Source organism: Pinus tabuliformis, chromosome 9, assembly GCF_031772625.1.
Source record: "Pinus tabuliformis cultivar Carrire ecotype Pingquan chromosome 9, CPIR1, whole genome shotgun sequence".
NCBI lineage: Eukaryota > Viridiplantae > Streptophyta > Pinopsida > Pinales > Pinaceae > Pinus > Pinus tabuliformis.
This window is the reverse complement of record NC_142307.1, coordinates 299,151,901-299,171,928: the sequence shown is the minus strand read 5'-3', so window position 1 is coordinate 299,171,928 and position 20,028 is coordinate 299,151,901. Positions and strand designations below refer to the sequence as shown.

Sequence of the window (20,028 nt, the reverse complement as noted above, 5' to 3'; positions counted from 1 at the left end):
CATCAACTTGAAAATGAGTTGCTTACATTGGATCCTAATAATTTTTCTTGCATTGAAGATTTCTTGTCCAAATTCAAGACCTTTAGATATCTCTTGGAAGGTGTTAAGGTTAAGAAAGAAGATAGTAACCTTATTTATTCCATCCTTACTAAGTTGGGACCAACCTACTCTATATTTGTTTCCACCTTCCATTCTACAAGGGAAGCTTTCATTTGTCAAGGAAAAGACTACAAGGCCCCTTCCTTTGACTCTTTTTGTGATTCTTTAATAAGAGAACAAGAAAAACTCTTACACCTTGGTCTTCTTAACCTTGGAAACTCTTCCAAGAAAGTGTTAGCCGCCCAGCAGCAACCAAATTCAAAGAATCCTAAGAAGTCATATCCTAAAAAGAATGGTCCTAAACCAAACAAGGGTCCTAAGCAAACTCAGCCTCAAAATGAAAGATCATTTCAGCAAAATGATAGGACCAATAAAAATAAATGGAAGAAGACTGATAGACATTGTAAGAGATGGCCACTTAGAATCTAAATGCTTTAAGAAGATGGAAGCCTTGGAAGCCGCAATGAAGAAACATAACATCCATGTGGAGCATTCTTCAACTTCAACTTCAACTTCATCTTCAGGAATGGCACTTTCTGCATGTCGTTGTTGATCATCTCAGTCTGGTTATGCATTAAATGTATCTTCTTCTTCTCATTCTCATGAGTGGCTCATTGATTCTGGAGCCTCTTATCACATGGCCAAAAATAAAGCCATGTTTTCTTCTTTAAATGATTGTAACACCAAAAATATATATGTTGGTGATGATAGATCTCTTAATGTTGTAGGGACTGGAACTGTTCATCTAGACAATGGTCAGTTTAATGATGTATTATGTGTTCCAACCTTATCCTGCAACCTTCTATCTGTATATCAGATAACTCATTTAGGTGAAGGTAAAATTGTTGAATTTTCACCTCATGATGTTGTAATCAAGGATCTAAGAGATCCTAAACAGATTCTAGCTACTGGTATTGCTAATGATTCCACAAGGTTGTATAAGTTTCACAACTTTGGGTCATCAAATCTTCCCTCAGTATTTGTTGCTCATAATGATGAAGTGAGCAAACTTTGGCATGAGCGATTTGGTCACTTAAACTATCGCTCCCTTCAGCATCTATGTAAAGAAAATATGGTGACAGGTCTTCCTATGGTATCTTGCAAAGATGGTGTTTGTTCCGGATGTGTACTCGGAAAACATCATCGGGACAGTTTTGAAAAACGTGCCTCTTGGCATGCCTCAGCCCCTTTACAGCTTGTGCACAGTGATTTATGTGGTCCACTTCCTGTTGCTTCATTCTCTGGCTGCAAGTATTTCTTAACTTTCATTGATGATTTCTCCAGACGCACTTGGGTATACTTCTTAAAACTCAAGAGCGAAGTATTTAACACATTTTTGGCCTTCAAAGCCTTTGTTGAAAAACAATCTGGACATCAAATTCTTAAGCTAAGAACTGATAATGGTGGAGAATATGTTAAAAACACATTCATCAACTTTTGCACCGAAAATGGAATTCAAATGCAACATACTGTTCCATACACTCCACAACAAAATGGTGTAGCTGAAAGGAAAAATCGCACCTTAAAAGAAATGGCTAATTGTATGCTGCAATCTAAAGGACTGAGTCTTAGTTTTTGGGCCAAAGAAATTAATTGTGCAAATTATATAATCAATCGCACTCCTACTAAGGTTCTAAAGAATATCACTCCAGAAGAAGCTTGGAGTTCCATTAAACCAGATGTAAGTCACTTTCGTGTTTTTGGAAGTGAAGCATGGGCCCATATTCCAGATGAAAAGCATAAAGCTTTAGAACCTAAGAGTGAGAAATGTACTTTTGTTGGATATTCTGAAGATGTAAAAGGTTATAGACTTATTCCATTTAAGTCCAAAAATGTTATCATTAGAAGAGATGTAAAATTTGATGAAAATAAATCGGCCTGCGAGCCTAGTCCGGCGGATGTGCCACCTCTTCCTATCTCTTCTACTTTTGAAAACATTTCTTCTTCAGATGATGAAAGTGAGGATGACAATCCTCCCCCACCTTCTCAGGATCCTCAACTTCCAAGATGGGTCCGTGCTACTCGGGATGCAGCAGGTGATCTTGCCGGTGATCCTACAGATCAGCGACGTACACGTTCTCAGTTTGAAAGAGCCTCTTCTTTACTGGCTCAAGCTCCAGTAAATCATGATCCTGACACTTTTGCAGAAGCTTCAGGCCATCCACATTGGGAAGCAACTATGAATGAAGAATATCATTCATTGTTGGCAAATGATACATGGGATCTTGTTCCTCTACCAAAGGGACGCAAACTTGTTAGATGTAAATGGGTTTACAGAACCAAGTATGGACCAGATGGGAAAGTAGATAAACATAAAGCTCGTCTTGTTGCTAAGGGCTTTTCACAGGTTGAAGGCATTGACTACACTGAAACCTTCTCCCCTGTTGCCAAAATGAACTCTATCCGCCTTGTTCTTTCCCTTGCTGCCTCTTTAAAATGGGAAGTCCATCAGATGGATGTTAAAGCTCCTTCTTGCATGGGGACTTGCATGAAGAAATCTATATGGAACAACCCATTGGCTTCATCCAAACAGACTCCAGCCTTGTATGTCGACTTAAGAAATCCATTTATGGTCTCAAGCAAGCTCCTCGGGCTTGGTATGCCAAAATGGATAGCTTTCTTTTAGAATCTGGCTTTTCTAGGTGTTATTCTGACAATACTGTCTACACCAAGAAAATGGGCAACTCTCTTATCATCCTTGTTCTTTATGTTGATGATCTTATTCTTACTGGTAGTGATCCCAACCTTATAAACCATGTGAAGTCCAGCCTTAAAAAGAAATTTGAAATGACAGACTTAGGACACTTACACTATTTTCTCGGTCTTCAAGTCTTGCAATCCAAGGAGGGTATTTCCCTTTCCCAGTCCAAGTATGCTTGTGATATTCTTCGTCATTTTCACATGGAAGACTGTAAGCCAGCCCCTTCTCCCTTTCAGTCTGGAGTCAAACTTTCAGTCTCTTGTACTTCTCCTGAAGTTTATGCTACCTTATACCGTCAACTTGTAGGAAAACTCTTGTATTTAACCCATACTTGTCCTGACCTTTCCTTTGATGTTGGCCTTGTTGCTCGTTTTATGCAAAATCCCCGTGAAAGTCATTGGAAAGCAGCTAAAAGAATACTTCGTTATGTTCGAGGTACAATACAGTTTGGGATTCATTATAGTGCCAAAACAGCTCCTCTATTAGTTGGTTTCACTGATTCTGATTGGGTTGGTGACCCTGATGATCGGAAGTCTACTGCCGGTTATGTCTTCACTCTTGGTTCAGGACCTATTACATGGGCTTGCAAGAAACATGTTGAAATTTGGTACCGAAGGACAGGTGGTTCCCTTAGGCTTTGATCTTTGGCCTAGGGAAAAGTGTCCAAAAGAATTTAATTTTTCTCCTAAAGTAACTTTATAATTTTTATAAAGTTAAATCTAATTTAAAAGTGACTTTAAGTGATAAAGTTACTAAGTCTAATTTTAAAGTGACTTTTATAAAGTCAATGAAAATTAGAAAGGAAAAGTGACTTTGGAAATAAATGACTAAGTGGGTCTTTATTAAAGTGGGGTGAATTAAAAAATAGAAAGTGAGATTTAAATGAGCATTTAATCTCAGCCATTGATCTAAATCTATTTCAGCCATTGGATTTAGGGATCACCCAAAAGTCACTTAGGGTTGGGTTAAGGGAAGAAAAGGAGGAAAAAGATCATTCATTCTTTCATGAGCAGATTGAGAGAAGGAGAGCAAGAGAGCAAGGGAGATTTCTGGACAGCTGAAAGCGGAGTTTCAACAAAGCGGAGTTTCAGCAGCTGAAAGCGGAGTTTCAGCAAAGCGGAGTTTCAGCGGCTGAAAGCGGAGTTTCAACAGCCGAAAGTGGTGTATCAGCAACAGCCGCGGTGTAACAGCAACAGCCGCTGTGTAACAGCAACAACTGCGGAGTATCAGCAGCTGTGTATCAGCAACGGTGTAACAGCAACGGTGTAACAGTAGCTGAGAGCAGTGTAACAGCAACAACCGCGGTGTAACAGCAACAGCAGCGGTGTAACAACAACAGCCGCGGTGTAACAGCAACAGCAGCGGTGTAACAGCAACAACCGCGGTGTAACAGCAACAACAACGGTGTAACAACAACAGCCGCGGTGTAACAACAACAACTGCGGAGTATCAGCAGTGGTGTATCAGCAAGGTTGAGTTTCAGCAAGGATGAGATAAGTTGTAAAAGTCTGTTTGCTGATTTCTTTTTGCTAAACATTTCTCCTACTGTAAAAAAGACATTTTCCAGAAATAAAGAAGAGCTCTCAAACTGGTTTTCCCCAAGAGTTGTAGCGGGTTTTTCCAGGGTCAAGTTGACCAAAAATCTCTGTGTTTAAATGTGTTTTAATGGTTGTTTATTACTGCTGATTTTTATTTCTGCAATTTCCAGCATTCTGTAAAATTTCCAAAATTTGTGTTTTCAGCAAATTTATTTTTTTCAGCTTGTTAAATGTATGGTTATGGGAAAGGGCATTTATCTATATGGGAGAAATAAGGAGAAACTGAAAACCGGGGTGGGAAAACAGAAATTTCTACAAAACAGGGTGCCATTTCTCTTTCATCAGCAGAAGCAGAGTATCGTGGTGCCGTAGAAGCTAGTAAGGAAGCCTTGTGGCTTCGTCAGAATTTGGCTTTCAGCAGCAGCATCCGACTACACTTTGGTGTGATAATCAAAGTGCCATCTAGCTATGCAAAGATCCAGTTCAACATCAGCGCAGCAAACACATTGAACTACACATGCACTTCATCAGAAAGCTCATTCATGACCATGTTCTTGAAGTGCAATATCGTTCAACAGATGATTAGGTTGCAGACATCTTCACAAAGGCTCTCACAGAGGCGAAGTTCACTAAACTTCGATATATGCTTGGAGTTCAGGAAGTTGTCACTAAGGGGGGATAGGCTCTAGTGCCTCCTTCCTTCTCCTATTGTGTCGTATTTGTAAATCCTTCAATCCTATCCCAAGTTGTTCTTAAGGGGGGATGTTAGGATATTCCGACACACAGGAAATAGTTAAGTTCAACTTGGTCTAGTATAGAGTTAGATATAGAGTTAGGTAAAGTGTGTTTCTTTATCGTTGTACATTTTGTAACTTACAATCCGACGGTCACGATATGTAGTGATCCGACGGTTCACTCTCTCCTCGGTATTACCGACACTTGATCCGTGGCTTGACACCCGATTGGTCCATGAGTTCTATTTAAAGCGCATGGAGGGTCATTGTTCGGGTAATCCGTCTATGAGAGAAAGCTTATGTAAATTTTCATTCTTTGATTAATAAATTGCCTAAAGTGGCCACGTTGGCTCAGGCCGTGGACTATTTCCCTCTTTGAGGGTTTTAACCACGTCAAAAATACTGGTGTATTGATTTGAGATCTGGTTGTGAGCGGTGTCCTTTTGGTGTTCTTTCTGAGGAACTTACCCTGTAAATTCCTACATTTTGCACATCTAGGGTAGTAGAATTGGAAAAACATTTCATTTTGGAAAAAAAGAAAGAAGAAATAAATTATTTTAACGTCCACGAGGCTAAAAATAGCCTATGGGATAGATTGCTTCTTCATCTACGTGATGTATTCGACCCTTTTTCTGTGAAGCTTCACAATAAATGCTCCGAGCTTCTCACAAACCCCTGGCTAAATAGATTATCCCAAGAGCTAGCTGCTAGCGTATTTGCATAACTTTCCTTGTTGTCTTTGAAGGCCTCACATTCTAAAATGAAATGTTTTTCTATTTCCATTTTTCCAGAAGAACAAAAAATGCATACCCTTTCCTCCCACACTTCCTTTGGCCTTTTCCAGTGCCCTGTTTCAGGGAGTTGATGAGAATTAGTCCTTAAGTGAGTAATAAGAATTTTGGTTGATGATTATGAGTGGGATTAAACACTTCAATATAGTAATTTTCTTTCTTCCTAGCCCCTTATCCCAAGTACGTTTGTGGAACTTTTTCATAACAAAAGCTTTTATCTCTTTGCTGTTTATGTTCAAGTAAATACCCCATTTACTAAACCATTTGTTATTTCGCTGCATCCAAGTTTTTTTTGCTCTTGCATTTGTTATGAGAATGTGATGCGTTTAAAAACATAAGAGAAAGTTATGGGAATATGTTCATTTTAGTGATGGGTTTGTTGGAAGGTTGGGGCACGTCATCATTAATTTGAATAAGAAAAAGTTTCAATTACAAAAAGCCAAAAACAGGGACTGATAACGAAAAATAGGAACTAATAGCGAAAAAGAGGGAATAATGGTCCCATAGACTATTTTTAGCATTGTCTTTTGAGCGAGAGTTTCTTGGAAGGTTGGGCCAAGTCATCATTAATTTGAATAAGAAAAAAAGTAAATTACAAGAGAAACAGGGACTAATAGCAAAAAACAGAGAATAATGGTCCTATAGACTATTTTTAGCATTATCTTTTGAGCGAGAAGTTTGTTGGAAGATTGGGCCATGTTATCATTAATTTGAATAAGAAAAAAAAATTAAATAAGAAAAAGAAAATTACAAAAGCCAAAAACAGAAAAATAATAACTAAAATAAAAAAAACGAATAGAAAAAAACATGGAATAATTGTCCCATAAACTATTTTTAATTTTGTAAACATTAAAATATCATTTTTCTCATTTTTCATAAATGCCTATTTGGTGAAATTTGGTGAAAAGAGGTGGAAAGGGGCACATTGGTTTAAATGGGTTGAGTTCGACTCACGTGCCACCTTGAGCATAAATATTATAAAAAAAGAAAAACCTAGAAAGTTAGTTTTTATTTTGTTCTTGGTGCATTCTATGACTGATTTAAGTGGAGTTCAAGAAAATCGTATCCCCAACCCGCATCTTGGTGCTTACATCAATCTGTTTATATCAACCAATCCTCACGACAAATTGGGGAAGAAAGGTCGTTCAAATGTGGATGGTATATTCTCTGTGCATAATCTTCGTGTCTGGATTTTTTCCGGTAAGACTTTCTTTTATTACATTTATTTATTTATGTGACGGTGTTTACTGTTTTGCGTATGCGTTGTAAAGTGGTCTGGCATTTTGTGCTGTAGGCCCAAGCAGATCATGGAGACTTCTTGTTAAACCATGATTAATTGACTTGATGGGTGTTTTCCTGTCTGAAATTTTGTGGAGGACTAAAACCAGTTTTTAATAGTTTGTTTTGGCGGATGAACTTTATCCTTCTGAAAGGTTAGTATATTGAAGAAAGAGGAAGTGACAATTGTAACAGGTTTGACTTATGTGTTCAATTTTAATTCAGTACTGTTGTTGTCTTAATATTGGCCTTTTTTATGGAAATATATATTTTCTTCTATTCATAGAATGGCTGGTTGCTCCTCTTTCACAGTCTCCATCTAGGTCTTTGAAAAGAGTTCATTAAGAGCTATTGTAAGTTTGTAACCAATGCAGAAGCTTCGTATCTTAATACCCATAAATGGAGCAGAGATGAATAGAGAACATAATTTCAATGCAAGCACTAGGCTAGATTATCATCTCAGTCCTGTTGAATAGTAGGAGCTAGAGGAAAAATGAAGTAAAATGCTATGTTATGGTGTCTTATTTGCTGTAATTATTGCCTCTGAAATTACGCTTTTTATTGCTTTATAGTTTTTGAGAACAAAAGGAATTAGCGGTTGTTTATGAAGAAGAGGCTCCATGATGGAGACTGGTGGCAATTCTCTTCCGTCCGGACCGGATGGAATGAAGAGGAAAGTGGCATATTTTTATGACCCAGAGGTGGGGAATTATTACTATGGACAAGGGCATCCGATGAAGCCTCACCGCATAAGAATGACTCATGCCCTCCTTGTTCAGTATGGTTTGCATAAAGAAATGCAGATTCTTAAGCCCTACCCTGCGAGAGATAGAGATCTCTGCCGTTTCCATGCAGATGACTATGTAGCATTTTTACGAGGAATAACTCCGGAGACAATACAGGATCAAGTTAAGGCGTTGAAACGGTTTAATGTTGGGGATGATTGTCCGGTTTTTGATGGCTTGTACCAATACTGTCAAACTTATGCTGGTGGGTCTGTCGGAGGTGCTGTGAAACTCAATCATAAACTCTGTGACATTGCAATTAATTGGGCTGGGGGTCTTCATCATGCTAAAAAATGTGAGGCATCCGGATTTTGCTACGTGAATGACATTGTGCTGGCCATTCTGGAGCTCTTGAAATATCATAAGGTGACTTTCTAAAACTTATTATAATGTAACTTCATTACTTTTTGCAAAATTTCCCATTGAGGAGTAAAACTTGCTGACAATCTAGTTTAGATCCACCACTTCTTTTTATGGCAATAGCATACTTTTTGTCTTTTTGATGATAAACATTTAGGTTATAAATTTGTTAAAAGTTTTGTTTTATAAATATATCAATGTTTCCAGAGCATCAAAAACTTCTCAAAGAAGGTAGTGGTAAGGGTATAAATTCGACAAACACTCTTACCCACCATCATAATTTTTTTTTATGATTGTTTTTCTTTCAAAACTGCCCTTCAGCTTAAATTTATTTTTACCCATCATTTAAATATCATGTATTATATTTGTTTTGCTAATTTCTTGTTGTCAATATAAAAACATTTTTTTCTTGATGTAATTTTTGTGTTCTATCCTATAAGGAGTTGTAGCTTGACCATAAAATACCATTTAAACAATTAAAATCATAGATGAACATGCTTTATATATATTTTTTGTTGTAAGCTTAGGTAGATCCTCCTTTTCTATTTATATATAAACAAATTGAAACCACATACAATTAAGAGGTGGCCTCAACTTGCCTAGTGGGAAACCAAGTTTGTTGGCCACGGATGCATATTGTAAGCCATCCAAAAACGATAAGTTATCAGTCTTTCTACCCAAGCAATATATACATAACTATTTATGAACCAGTCTATAGTCTTAGATACCATAAGCATGCATGTAAAAGAAAGCTAGTCGCTAAAAAACAAAAAAAACTTGAGCTGTCATTATGCTCATCTATTCTTTGAGGTCTTTCAGTTCTGACTCAACTGTCGCTGGATCTTCAGCTGAATCTCCAGGTGCTGGTGTCATTTCGATAATGCTTGGAATGTGTCGCTGGATACGATCCAGTCTAATGTCCTGCTTGTAGAGCTGGAACTAGATAGTTTGTAGGTCCCTTTTGTAGTCTGGCATGTCTTTAATGATCAGAGCCTTCCCCATGGACACCTGTTCCATTGCCTTTCCTACCAATCTTTTCATGAGCCAATACAGATGCAAGGTCTGTTTGAATTGGGATAGTCTCCCTTTGGTGTTCCTAGGATCTGGAATATGTTCTTTCCATTCCTTCATTTCGTCCTCGGAGTCCTCTTCCATAATTTGGTCCTCCATTTCTTCTATAATTTTGCGGATCCCTGCATCTGTTCCTTCCTTATATGCTTTCGCTGCCTCTCTGACAGTCTCGTCTATGGATCTTCTCCCTTTCCTCTGTTCCGAGGTTCCCGGGTCCATTGAATGAGGACCAGATTTTTCTCGACCTCCACGGCCTCTTCCTCTCGCTGGACGCGCCATGTCACAGTTGTCTACTACCTGTTCACAATGATCACAGTTCAATGTCAGGATAATAAAACCATTACCAGTCCAAATGCCGATTGCCTCGTGGAGTTTCTGTTCTCTGTCACTGACTCCCCTCTGCCCGCACTCCATTGCTCCCAGGCATTCAGGTGAAACAGGGGTGGGCTTCACCTTCTCCCTGCTCAACCCATCCTGCCCCTCGGTCAGACCCAGCATGGTCTCAGTCACTCCTCCACTGTCCCTTCCTCCCGCATTGAGGTCCCTCAGGCTAACCCATTCCCTGTTCGACCCCGGTAAAGTGTGCAAAGGGAGCTTCGCGCTGAGACTCTCCTCCCTCCCCCTGCCTTGCATGCCATCGCCACTCCCTACCCTCGCAGCGCTATCGCCTCTGCATGCCACACATTCCTTGCTTAGCTTCCTGCCCAGCTGCCCCTCCTAGGCTTGCTCTTCTCTGTTGCCATATCTCCCCCTATCTTCCCAGAAATTCGGCTTGAAGAACTTTGCCAGACCCTCAATCCTCCATTCCACCCGGATAAAATGCTCTCTAGCCCTGCTAGCCTTTTCCCTGAGCAAAATGCGCCACTCCCTATTAGCTTCTATGCCCTCAAGCCTGACTAGTAGTGACACAAAGCTAAAGGACCACTCTTCCTCACTGTTTCTGCTCTTTCTGCTTAGCATAATCTCTCCCCGTGGTATTTCCTTCCTGACAGGGCACAATTCTCTTCCCCCACCCAGCGTGCTGGACTTTCCTTTACTAACTACAAAAAGAAAACAGTTAACGTACCCGTGGTTGCTATGCTTGCTTGCTGAATGCGAGTATGGCTGGTCATCCGCTCTCGTTCTCCCGCTGCCCTGCAATCTATCCATCCTCCCTTCTCTACGCTCCCTCTCATACTTTGTCTTACCTACATGCCGTCCCATCCACCTTATGCAGTCGTCCTTACCATCTCTTCTCTTACCTGCATACTAAATGCCACTTCTCCTTTCTGCTGTCGCTGCAGACATGCGGGACGCCACCACGCCCTGCGGTATAAGTGTGTGGGCAGTGGTAGACAGTCCTCTCACCTCCTTGCCCCTGACATCCATTATTACATTGATTACCCACTTTGTCACCCCGGTCGGGGGATGAACATGCTTTATATTATTTCAAAAAGATCAAACATATTCAATGGTGTGCTTTCCTAGTACAAAACTAGCCAATGATTTAGTGCAATTATATACATTTTTTTTTAATTGGAAAGAGTATATATATATTATATAAATCTGTGCCTTGCTTGCAGCAAACATATTAGAATTACATATCAACTTTTTCAAAATTTCTATCATTTTTCTCTTATCCTAGATATAAGTTAAATTTTCTTGAGGAGCATACCTTAACAAAACATAAAACCACTGATTGATAATTAAGTCTTTGATGACTATGAATCTGATCTAATGAGTTGACCTGCATTGGGTTAAATTAATTTTTGAGATATTAGACTCCATTAAGGGATAATTGATAGCCCAAGTTGGCCATTGATGCCCAATTCTCTTGTTTGCAATTTACATCCATCACTAGTGAGCTTGTTTGCTTCTTTGTTATGGTCCCGTAATACATGAAAGTATGCTATTGATGGAATGTCTTTTGCCATTTTTCGTGCTCTTTTCATGATATTTTCTAGAGATTTTTCCTTTGGCATTGAGCCTTTAATTAAAAGTTGCAAAATAAGGAGGGAGTCTCTTAGGACTACGAGCTCTGGACTCTGGACTGTGAGCTCTTTTACCTGCTTTTCTTTGGCAATCAAGAGACCCCGATAAAGACCATGAATCTTGGTTTGATTATTTATCATATGACCCAGTCCCGATGAGTACTTGAACACTACGTCATCCTCAGGGCCATAAAGATCCTCTCACTCTCTTGCCACTCCTGGCAATTATATACAGTTGTTGTTTATGCAATTTCAAAGATTTAACAAATCTTGTTGATCAAATCCATTAATTATAATGTCCACCTCCATCTCAATCCTAGGAATAATTTGTTCAATGGCTCTCATCTTTTATTAATGCACAAAAGAGGATACCTCATAAAATCATATGTCTTCATCCAAAGTAAGGGCACTTCCCCTCCCATTCCCTACAGTGACAATTGAGGAGAGTGAGCATGTTGCTTTTAGCAATGTTCTTAGAGATACCTTGGCACTCCCATTTTGTACTGTCATTGAATGTACTTTTTCATTTTCTTAGACTTATTTTTGCGGTCTTTTGTTGGACATTAATAAAATTATCTTCTCTTATCTATCTTCCCTAGATGCAAATTGCATTGCTAGATCAGATTTGAACACATTAGCTTCTCCTAGTTGAAACATTGTATTCCTCTCTATTAAAAGAAATCACCATTTGATCTAATAGTATCCATATTCCTCTTCCTCTCTGTCTAATCATCCAATTATCTCCTAAGATGACCCCTTTCATTGAAGGAGGGAAATGAACAAAGAATGATATTCTGCAACAACGCCATCCCAAAAACTGCAAGCCACTTTGTATCTCCACAAAAGATGCTTGACTTTCTGTTTTCTGTCAGTTCAAACAACTGACATCCGTATAGCCTGTTTGTTGGAGTCTACTTTTGACTTCATGACTATTAATGAGGGACATCCATCCAAGAACTTGGAGTTTAAAAGAGGCACATACTTTCCTGATGCCTTGAAATTCCATGACTCACCTGGCTTCTGGATCCCATTTCCATCTTTTTTTTAGCTTATCCTGTTGCACAATTCTTTAGTTGTATAGTGAAAAAGGGGCTTTCCATAGATCCGTTGCAATCCTTTCAGATGGGAATCCCATGACTCACCTGGCTTCTGGATCCCATTTCCATCTTTTCTTTAGCTTATCCTGTTGCACAATTCTTTAGTTGTATAGTGAAAAAGGGGCTTTCCATAGATCCGTTTGCAATCCCTTTTAGATGGGAATTCCATGACTCACCTGGCTTTTGGATCCCATTTCCATCTTTTTTTTAGCTTATCCTGTTGCACAATTCTTTAGTTGTATAGTGAAAAAGGGGCTTTCCATAGATCTGTTTGCAATACTTTCAGATGGGTCCTATTTAGCCAGGTTCATTTACCAAAAATGTTGAAGAATCTAGGGCAAATAGTTATGATAGGATTCTTCTAGCAATGATAACAATTTGTGAAGCACTTTTACTGTTCTTGTTAGCTTGATCTTCTTTTCATTATTAGTGTATATTCTTCTTACTTCATCAAACTACTACCAAAAATACAAAAGACAAGAACACAAGATGTTGGCTCTCTGCCAGGGCAAAACCTCTCTCTTAGAGAGGAAAACCCTTTCTCAAATTTCTCTTATTGAAGCTTCTATTGATAAATGCCAAACCCTAGACCCTTGACAAGAATATCCTCCAAGCACAAGTCAAGTCTTTGTCCTTCTTCTTCTTGCACTTCGTCCTCCTTCCGGCACTTCGTTCTTCTTCCGACAACTGATATTAGTTCTAGATATTCTAGCTCTAGAAAAGATATTCCTCCTTTATCCTTAGTGGACTCTTTCACATATGAGGAGTACCTTCTCTCTTTACCCAATCAAGCTCTTTCTTCGATATAGTTGCAGGCCTGATATGACAGCAGTGCAGCCCTATTTCTTCGCACATGTGAGGGGATTCCTTAGGTGGATGTCCTCTTTCTTCTTCACTTGAGTGAGCTTCTTCTTTGCTTGAGTGAGAGGCCTTATAGGCCTATTTATTTAGCCTAAACAATGGAATATGGATGACTGTAGTAGAGGGCTGCTATGACAGCAGAGAGACCCTCTATATCTTCGCACGTGTGGCTGCAGTAGGCCTTAGAACAGTCCTCTAAGGTTCGATATACTTTCTCCTTCCTTCGCTGCACTAGAGGCTCCTTACTTCGGCTTTTTCTCACCCTTAACTTGTCCTCTTTCTTGCTGATTTCAGAGGTGATGATGCTTGTCGTTGGAGGAGTGGACAGCCTCTATATATAGAGGTTTGTCCCTCCTTTAGGCTGACTTGACTTTTATACTTCGGATTTGCTTCTTTGGTGATGTCGTTGCATGGAGGAGACTTGTGACTTTGCTTGGAGGTATTCTTTTGACTCTAATACAAGTATATACATGGTGTAACATGCCCTTAAGGGTCTTCATCATTTCTTTTGACTCTTTGACTTCCCTATAGCACTTTAACATGTGCTAGACCTATTCAATGAGCAAGAAACTCATTGATATAAATAACAAAAATAATATTTCTTTTCTTTTATAAATACAAATATCAAAATTACATTTATGAAGACTGAACCTAGTTACACTTTCTTCAACAAAAAAGAGTATCTGAAATCTGTGTGTAGGATGGACTTCTCTCTAAGAAATCCAGCTGTGCAGGTCCATGTCACATAAATCCCCCCCTTTGTGAAAACTTTTTTGGCCAATAATTTTCCTGAATAAATAGGGATTAGGCCAGTCTAATTGGAATCTGTTGTGTCCATTTTGATCTTTATCATTATGTCCCAGCTTCTGCGAAGTCCTTTGAAATCCTCGAGTACTGCTCCTGAAATTTGTACCCTCCCAAGAGAATAGGGTGGGTTGATGTGCATTGTGGATGCACATTGATATTCGGATTTGATTAGTTTATTCCCATCAATATTATCTCAGGTATGGCTTTTCACTTTCCTTGCAGAATGCATGTGACTGTTGCTTTGGGTTTCTGCTTGCTTCTCTCATCTGGACGGAATAAGTTAGCTCAAATAGGCAGCGACTTGAATTATCCTGAACTGACATTGTTTTGGCTCCTAAAAATGTTCAGTGCAGCAGTTTGACAATAGTTGCTTTCTCTTCATACATTCCTGTGTGTTTCTGCTTATTAATTTAGAGGTAATATTTACTTGATTTAATTTTGTTGTAAACTTGCTAATCTCATTTCTCTAGCCTGCTTTCTTTTCCCCATTCTCTTAACAAATCAGAATTCCTTTTCCTTGGTTCTCATTTTTCTAAAAGATGTGTTTGACCAATTTTGCCATTATGGAGATTCTTGATCTTATGTCCTGTTTTTAATGCTTGTTTACTCTTGTTGGCTCCCAGTGAAGACTGTATTATAATACTACTGTTGTTTTGGACCAATTTGTTGCTAGTCGTATACATTTTAAAAATTCTAGACTCTTGTCAATAAGCTCTGTTATTGTATCTTTATGACTTTTTATTGTTGGCAGCGTGTTTTGTATGTTGATATTGACATTCACCATGGGGATGGAGTTGAGGAGGCTTTCTACACAACGGATAGGGTTATGACAGTATCATTTCACAAATTTGGGGACTATTTCCCAGGGACAGGTGACATTAGAGACATCGGGTGCGGGAAAGGGAAATATTATGCTGTAAATGTCCCTTTAGATGATGGAATTGATGATGAAAGTTTTCAGTCTCTGTTTAAACCTATTATTCAACAAGTGATGTTGGTTTACAATCCTGAGGCAATCGTTCTCCAGTGTGGAGCTGATTCTTTGTCCGGAGACAGGCTAGGTTGCTTTAACCTTTCTGTGAAAGGGCATGCAGAGTGTGTTCGATACATGAGGTCATTCAATGTGCCACTTCTGATGGTCGGTGGTGGTGGGTACACAGTTCGTAATGTTGCTCGTTGTTGGTGCTACGAGGTATTCATCTTATCTGAAGTATGGGTGCTTATATGTTTTAAAGCTTTGATCTTCAACATTGTAATTTGGTGAGCATTTTTTCCCATATGCACAGACAGGGGTTGCTGTTGGTGTGGAGATTGATGACAAAATGCCTCAACATGAATACTACGAATATTTTGGACCAGATTACACTGTTCATGTGGCTCCAAGTAATATGGAAAATAAGAACACGAAGCAGTATCTGGATAGAATTAGGTTTGCGAGTCCCTAAGCTCCAAATTTGATTTACCTCCTGAAGAATTAATGTAGGAAATTTTTATTATGTCAATATGCGCTGGTTAATGTTGAGGTTTTTGGGGCATTCTGTGGAGTTGAACTTAAACTGAATTTTACTTAAGTTTGTAGTAATTGCACAGGTCCAAAATACTTGAAAACATTAATTCATTGCCATGTGCACCAAGTGCTCAATTCCAAGTGCAGCCTCCAGATACTGATTTCCCTGAACTGGTACACATATTTATGTGCATCTTTGTTATTTAAAGTTTTACTAGTCGGACTAATTTTATATTTTGTTATAATGTACAAGCACTGTTTCTCAAATTGTGTTGAGATTTATATAGGAAGAAGAGGATTATGATGAACGTACTAGAAGTCATAAATGGGATGGAGCAAGTTGTGATTCTGATTCAGAGAATGGTGATTTAAAGCATCGTAATCATGATGTTGAGGAAAGTGCATTCCCACGGTATGTTTGACAAGCTTTTTTGTCAATGCCACATTAGTATTCTATAGTTGGATGCTTTAAAAGAATTGGCTTGTGGAATTATGTTCCATTTTTTACCATTTGTAACTACAGAAGGTTGAATATTTCTTTAATCTTATTATTGGGCTACAAGAAGCAATCAGTGACAACATTTTTCAGCTCTATTCAACCTTTTCTGGGAAATATTTTTCTTGTCTTTTCTAGGAAATAAATAATGTGTTTGCTTGAGTAAAGTTCTTCTTTCATGTATGTAGTGGGATTACTGACAATGGTAAATTCTTTCAGAAATCAGTGAGAAGTTCTCTTATGATTTTCTAATCAAGTTCATTCATTGTATCCGTTTATCTGTTATAAGGCCCTGTTGGTCAATCTCAATGAAAGAATGGTTATGATTAAAAAATAATTTCCATCAATTCTATTCTGCTCACATTCAAATGGATTGCATAAGCTGCTTAGATATACATTTCTGGTCGGATATACAGTAAAAAAGAGGTAATTCTAATTCATTTAAGGGTTTAGTTGAAATAGCAATATCTAAACACACAATAATAGCCTTTGAACTGTTTTTTAAAGGCACCATGAATAATCACACTTTGTTTATGTCCATGTGTTTTTGAACTATTTTTTGAAAGACACCGTGAATAATCACACTTTGTAAGTTGGTTCATGTCTGTGTTTTGGTCTGAACAGACGTTTTATCTATGTTGACCTGTAACCTCCCAAACTTTAATCGTTACAAAGTTTTTTAATAAATTACAACCCTAGGGGCACTAATGAAGGTTGCTCACATCACTTCAGCAACTATTCCACTCACTTTAGGCCGGTTCTTTTCTAGAATAAGGGTGGAACCCCATAAAAGAAATGTATTTTTGTATTTTTAGAATCAGTTGGATGGTGGAATTTGCCTAAGACTATTGCCTATCCAATTAGGCTATATAGAGTTTGGGTGGATTTAGAACAATAGGGTTTGGATGTGATGGATAAGACATAATTAAGCTATCATAGATATGCCATACTTAGTCCAAAACTGCTTTTTTGGATTATGCAAGAATAAAGTGAGAGCCCTTTAAACTAGATGCACTGTCACAAACATGAAACTACAGCCAACAATAATGTGCAACCGATAAATAAAGAAGCCCGCAACAGCCCCTTCTAACAATCAAAATGACAGCAGCAAGATCCTTCAATAATTCAATATCACATCAAAGATTGAGGGTTTAACAATCTTTGGACAGATATCCCCATAAAACCCAAAGCGGGAAAACCAGTGCAACTATTCTGAGGGTGATATTATTATGCAGTCTTTTGGAGTACCACTGGGTGCCTAACCGGCTCACCCGACAAAGAAAAATACACGGCAACAATACCTCTATATTCGGAAACAAGTATTCAGAAAACTTGTCCTACGAAACCCTCTCCGGCACAATCAAAGCTCAACACTGGCTCTTCTGGCCTCTGTGTCAACCTCTTGCTCACCTGCATTAGCCCTAGGACCCTCTGCGTCAGCCCTCTGAGGCACTGCGTAGCCTCTGGGACCCTCTGCGTCACTCCCGTAGCCTCTATGTGGATGACACAGTCCCTCTGGCTTCTGCGCTGACTTTGTTGGGCTCTGCGTAGCCTGGACTGGCTGTTGTTCTCGCTTTCTCTGCTTCTGCGCTGGTCTCCCAATACTGTCTCTGCTTCTCTACCTCGTACTCACTGCCCCTTGCTGCTGATCACTAATTCAACTTTGCTTAGCAACCCCGCTCTAGCAAAATGAAGGACTGATCACTATGTTGTATTCTCCAACTGACCCTTAAGCCTCTTCTTATACTTTTCTCGTTGGTCCATCAAGGACCGAGATTAAATCTTTAATCAACGACTAAGATTAGATTTGGCTTGATCCATGACTTTTGGAACCTATTAATACCCATTAATATTTTATTTTTCCTAAGTTTAGATAGGAACTCCATTAAAAATATTAATTATTTTAATATCTCCCAAACCGGGTACAATCTGTCCAAACCATTTTTGGGTCTTGGAGATCTCATGTGCTTTAACTTCTCCACCAATTTTCATGGCTAGAGCACATCCGATGCTACCCCAAATCAACAAGAATGACAAACTATTTTGTAGGAAACGACCTCCAAGCTGGTGTACCCATACTCAAAATGCAACCAAAACGTGACCTAAATGCTTGGGTGACATTTACTGATTTGGAAATGCTACCAAAATGTTTCGATGATGTTTCAACCCAAATCTACCCCTTTTCTTTGACTTTTTTGCTTCTGCGGGCTCACTCAAGCGCCCAAGAAAGGTGTGGGGCCTTTCTATGGCCAAAAAAGATTTAATCTACCACTAAATTGTATCTCTAATCACTCCACAAAATAATTTATCTCAAGTCAATCCACGTTCTAGTTTTGCTAAAAAGCACCTTGTTCTATTTTTGTTAATGAAGATGAGGATTATAAGACATGTAATTGTACTTGACATTAGCTCATGTTTTATTTCATTTTCAGCACATATAACCACATATAAAGTCTGCTTTTGGATGTAAAGCCTCACGTATAAAGTCTGATTTTCATATGTTGGATGTACAACCTCATCTATAAAAGGATAATTGTGGATTTTGAATCACATAATCGTCTATGAGAGTTAGTATATAGGTAGGGGTTTTCCTTCCAAAATGTCATTTATGTGTCTCATTTTTTTTCTTGCAAGATAATGCATTATTAACGTATATATATATATATATATATATATATATATATATATATATATATATATATATATAACATTGTTGGGTAGTGGAGGTCCCGCGTAACGGTTTTGGGGCAGAAAGCCTAGAAATTAGGATAAAAATATTGTAAAAACTTTGAAGTATGTGGAGCGCGAAATGTAAAAGGTTGAGTCAAAGGGTTGTCCGCCCAAGAAATAATATAAAATAATAGGAAGTAAGTCGGTCTGTGGACCATAGGAAGGTTTAAATACTGCGCGGCTCTATGAGGGAAAGGCAGTTCTTTTTGAGGTATGATCTTGGATCAAAACTGTAATGGGTTCTTGAAGAGAAGAGTCTGAAAGCGTCTGTAAGTCTGAGTCGAGGGTTTGGGTAGTGGATAGAGGCTCTGCAGCTGTGTGCGCAGAGGCCTGGAAGAGTCCACAGCTGTGTGCGCGGACCCCTGCAGTTGAGTGCGCAGGACAGATCTGGATGTACTGGTGAAGAAAGTGAATAAAGATAAGTTGCTTCTGTAATTCTATGTTAAATCTGAATTATCGTGTGGTTGATATGACTGTTTAATCTATGCGCATATGCTTACCTTTTGAATACATATGAATCTGGGTTTAATCTAAGTACGCGAATTGGTTAAATTTGTTAAATGTTTGCTTAAAGACCCTGCTAAGTAGATCTGATTTACAATACTTCATCCAATAGATTAGATCTGTAAACAATGCGCTAATAGAAGGTAAGAGGTATTCTTGATTTGCGCGAATACAGAGCAGCGCGAAGCTGTAGAACGGTGCGTGAAACCTCCAGACCTCATCTAGAAATCTCAAGGGTGCGGAAACCTAGTTCTAGCACTCTCCCTTGTTACCTCGGGTGAGACCTCAGTTCGCGCTCTGCGGGCTGTTGCCGAAAGGGCCGGTAGCTGCGGGATTTGTTTGGCTAAATAATTCTTCCGAACCTGTGTCAGGCCCATATAAGGCAACAAATGGTTCCAATGCCGGGACCGGGATCTGCTTAAGGGGTGTCTGATGTTGGAACTCTATAGAGAAAGAAGTTGAGGATCGAAGGGATCAGGGGTAGTGGTAATCCAGAACAGATCGACGCGCAAACCAGAGGTTGAAAATGACGAGCGCGATCCAGCTGCCGGTGTTCAAAGGAGCAGGAAGTGAAGATCCAGAACAATTTTGGTTCGTGGTCACGTTGGTATGGGACGCGCACAGAATTACGGATGATAATATCAAAAAGGCTACCTTGGTAAGCGCGTTGGAGGACCGAGCGCTGACATGGTACATAAA

At 39.0% G+C, this 20,028-nt stretch overlaps 1 protein-coding gene across 2 annotated transcripts in view; it reads left to right on the top strand.

Moving 5' to 3' along the window:
* Nucleotides 1–6,857: 6,857 nt before the first annotated feature.
* The window catches only part of LOC149148393 (histone deacetylase 19-like), a 113,014-nt gene continuing 99,843 nt past the window's right edge, over nucleotides 6,858–20,028 (top strand). Inside the window, exons 1-7 of one of the 2 annotated variants that reach the window (XM_089437954.1) lie at nucleotides 6,858–7,063; nucleotides 7,158–7,296; nucleotides 7,714–8,292; nucleotides 14,844–15,284; nucleotides 15,379–15,521; nucleotides 15,683–15,773; nucleotides 15,887–16,011. In XM_089437954.1, the coding sequence (XP_089294080.1) occupies nucleotides 7,762–8,292; nucleotides 14,844–15,284; nucleotides 15,379–15,521; nucleotides 15,683–15,773; nucleotides 15,887–16,011 (1,331 nt within the window). In that variant the 5' untranslated portion in view covers nucleotides 6,858–7,063; nucleotides 7,158–7,296; nucleotides 7,714–7,761. Of the gene's footprint in view, nucleotides 7,064–7,157; nucleotides 7,337–7,713; nucleotides 8,293–14,843; nucleotides 15,285–15,378; nucleotides 15,522–15,682; nucleotides 15,774–15,886; nucleotides 16,012–20,028 lie in introns of both variants that reach the window. The other variant, XM_089437955.1, reaches the window with a different exon arrangement.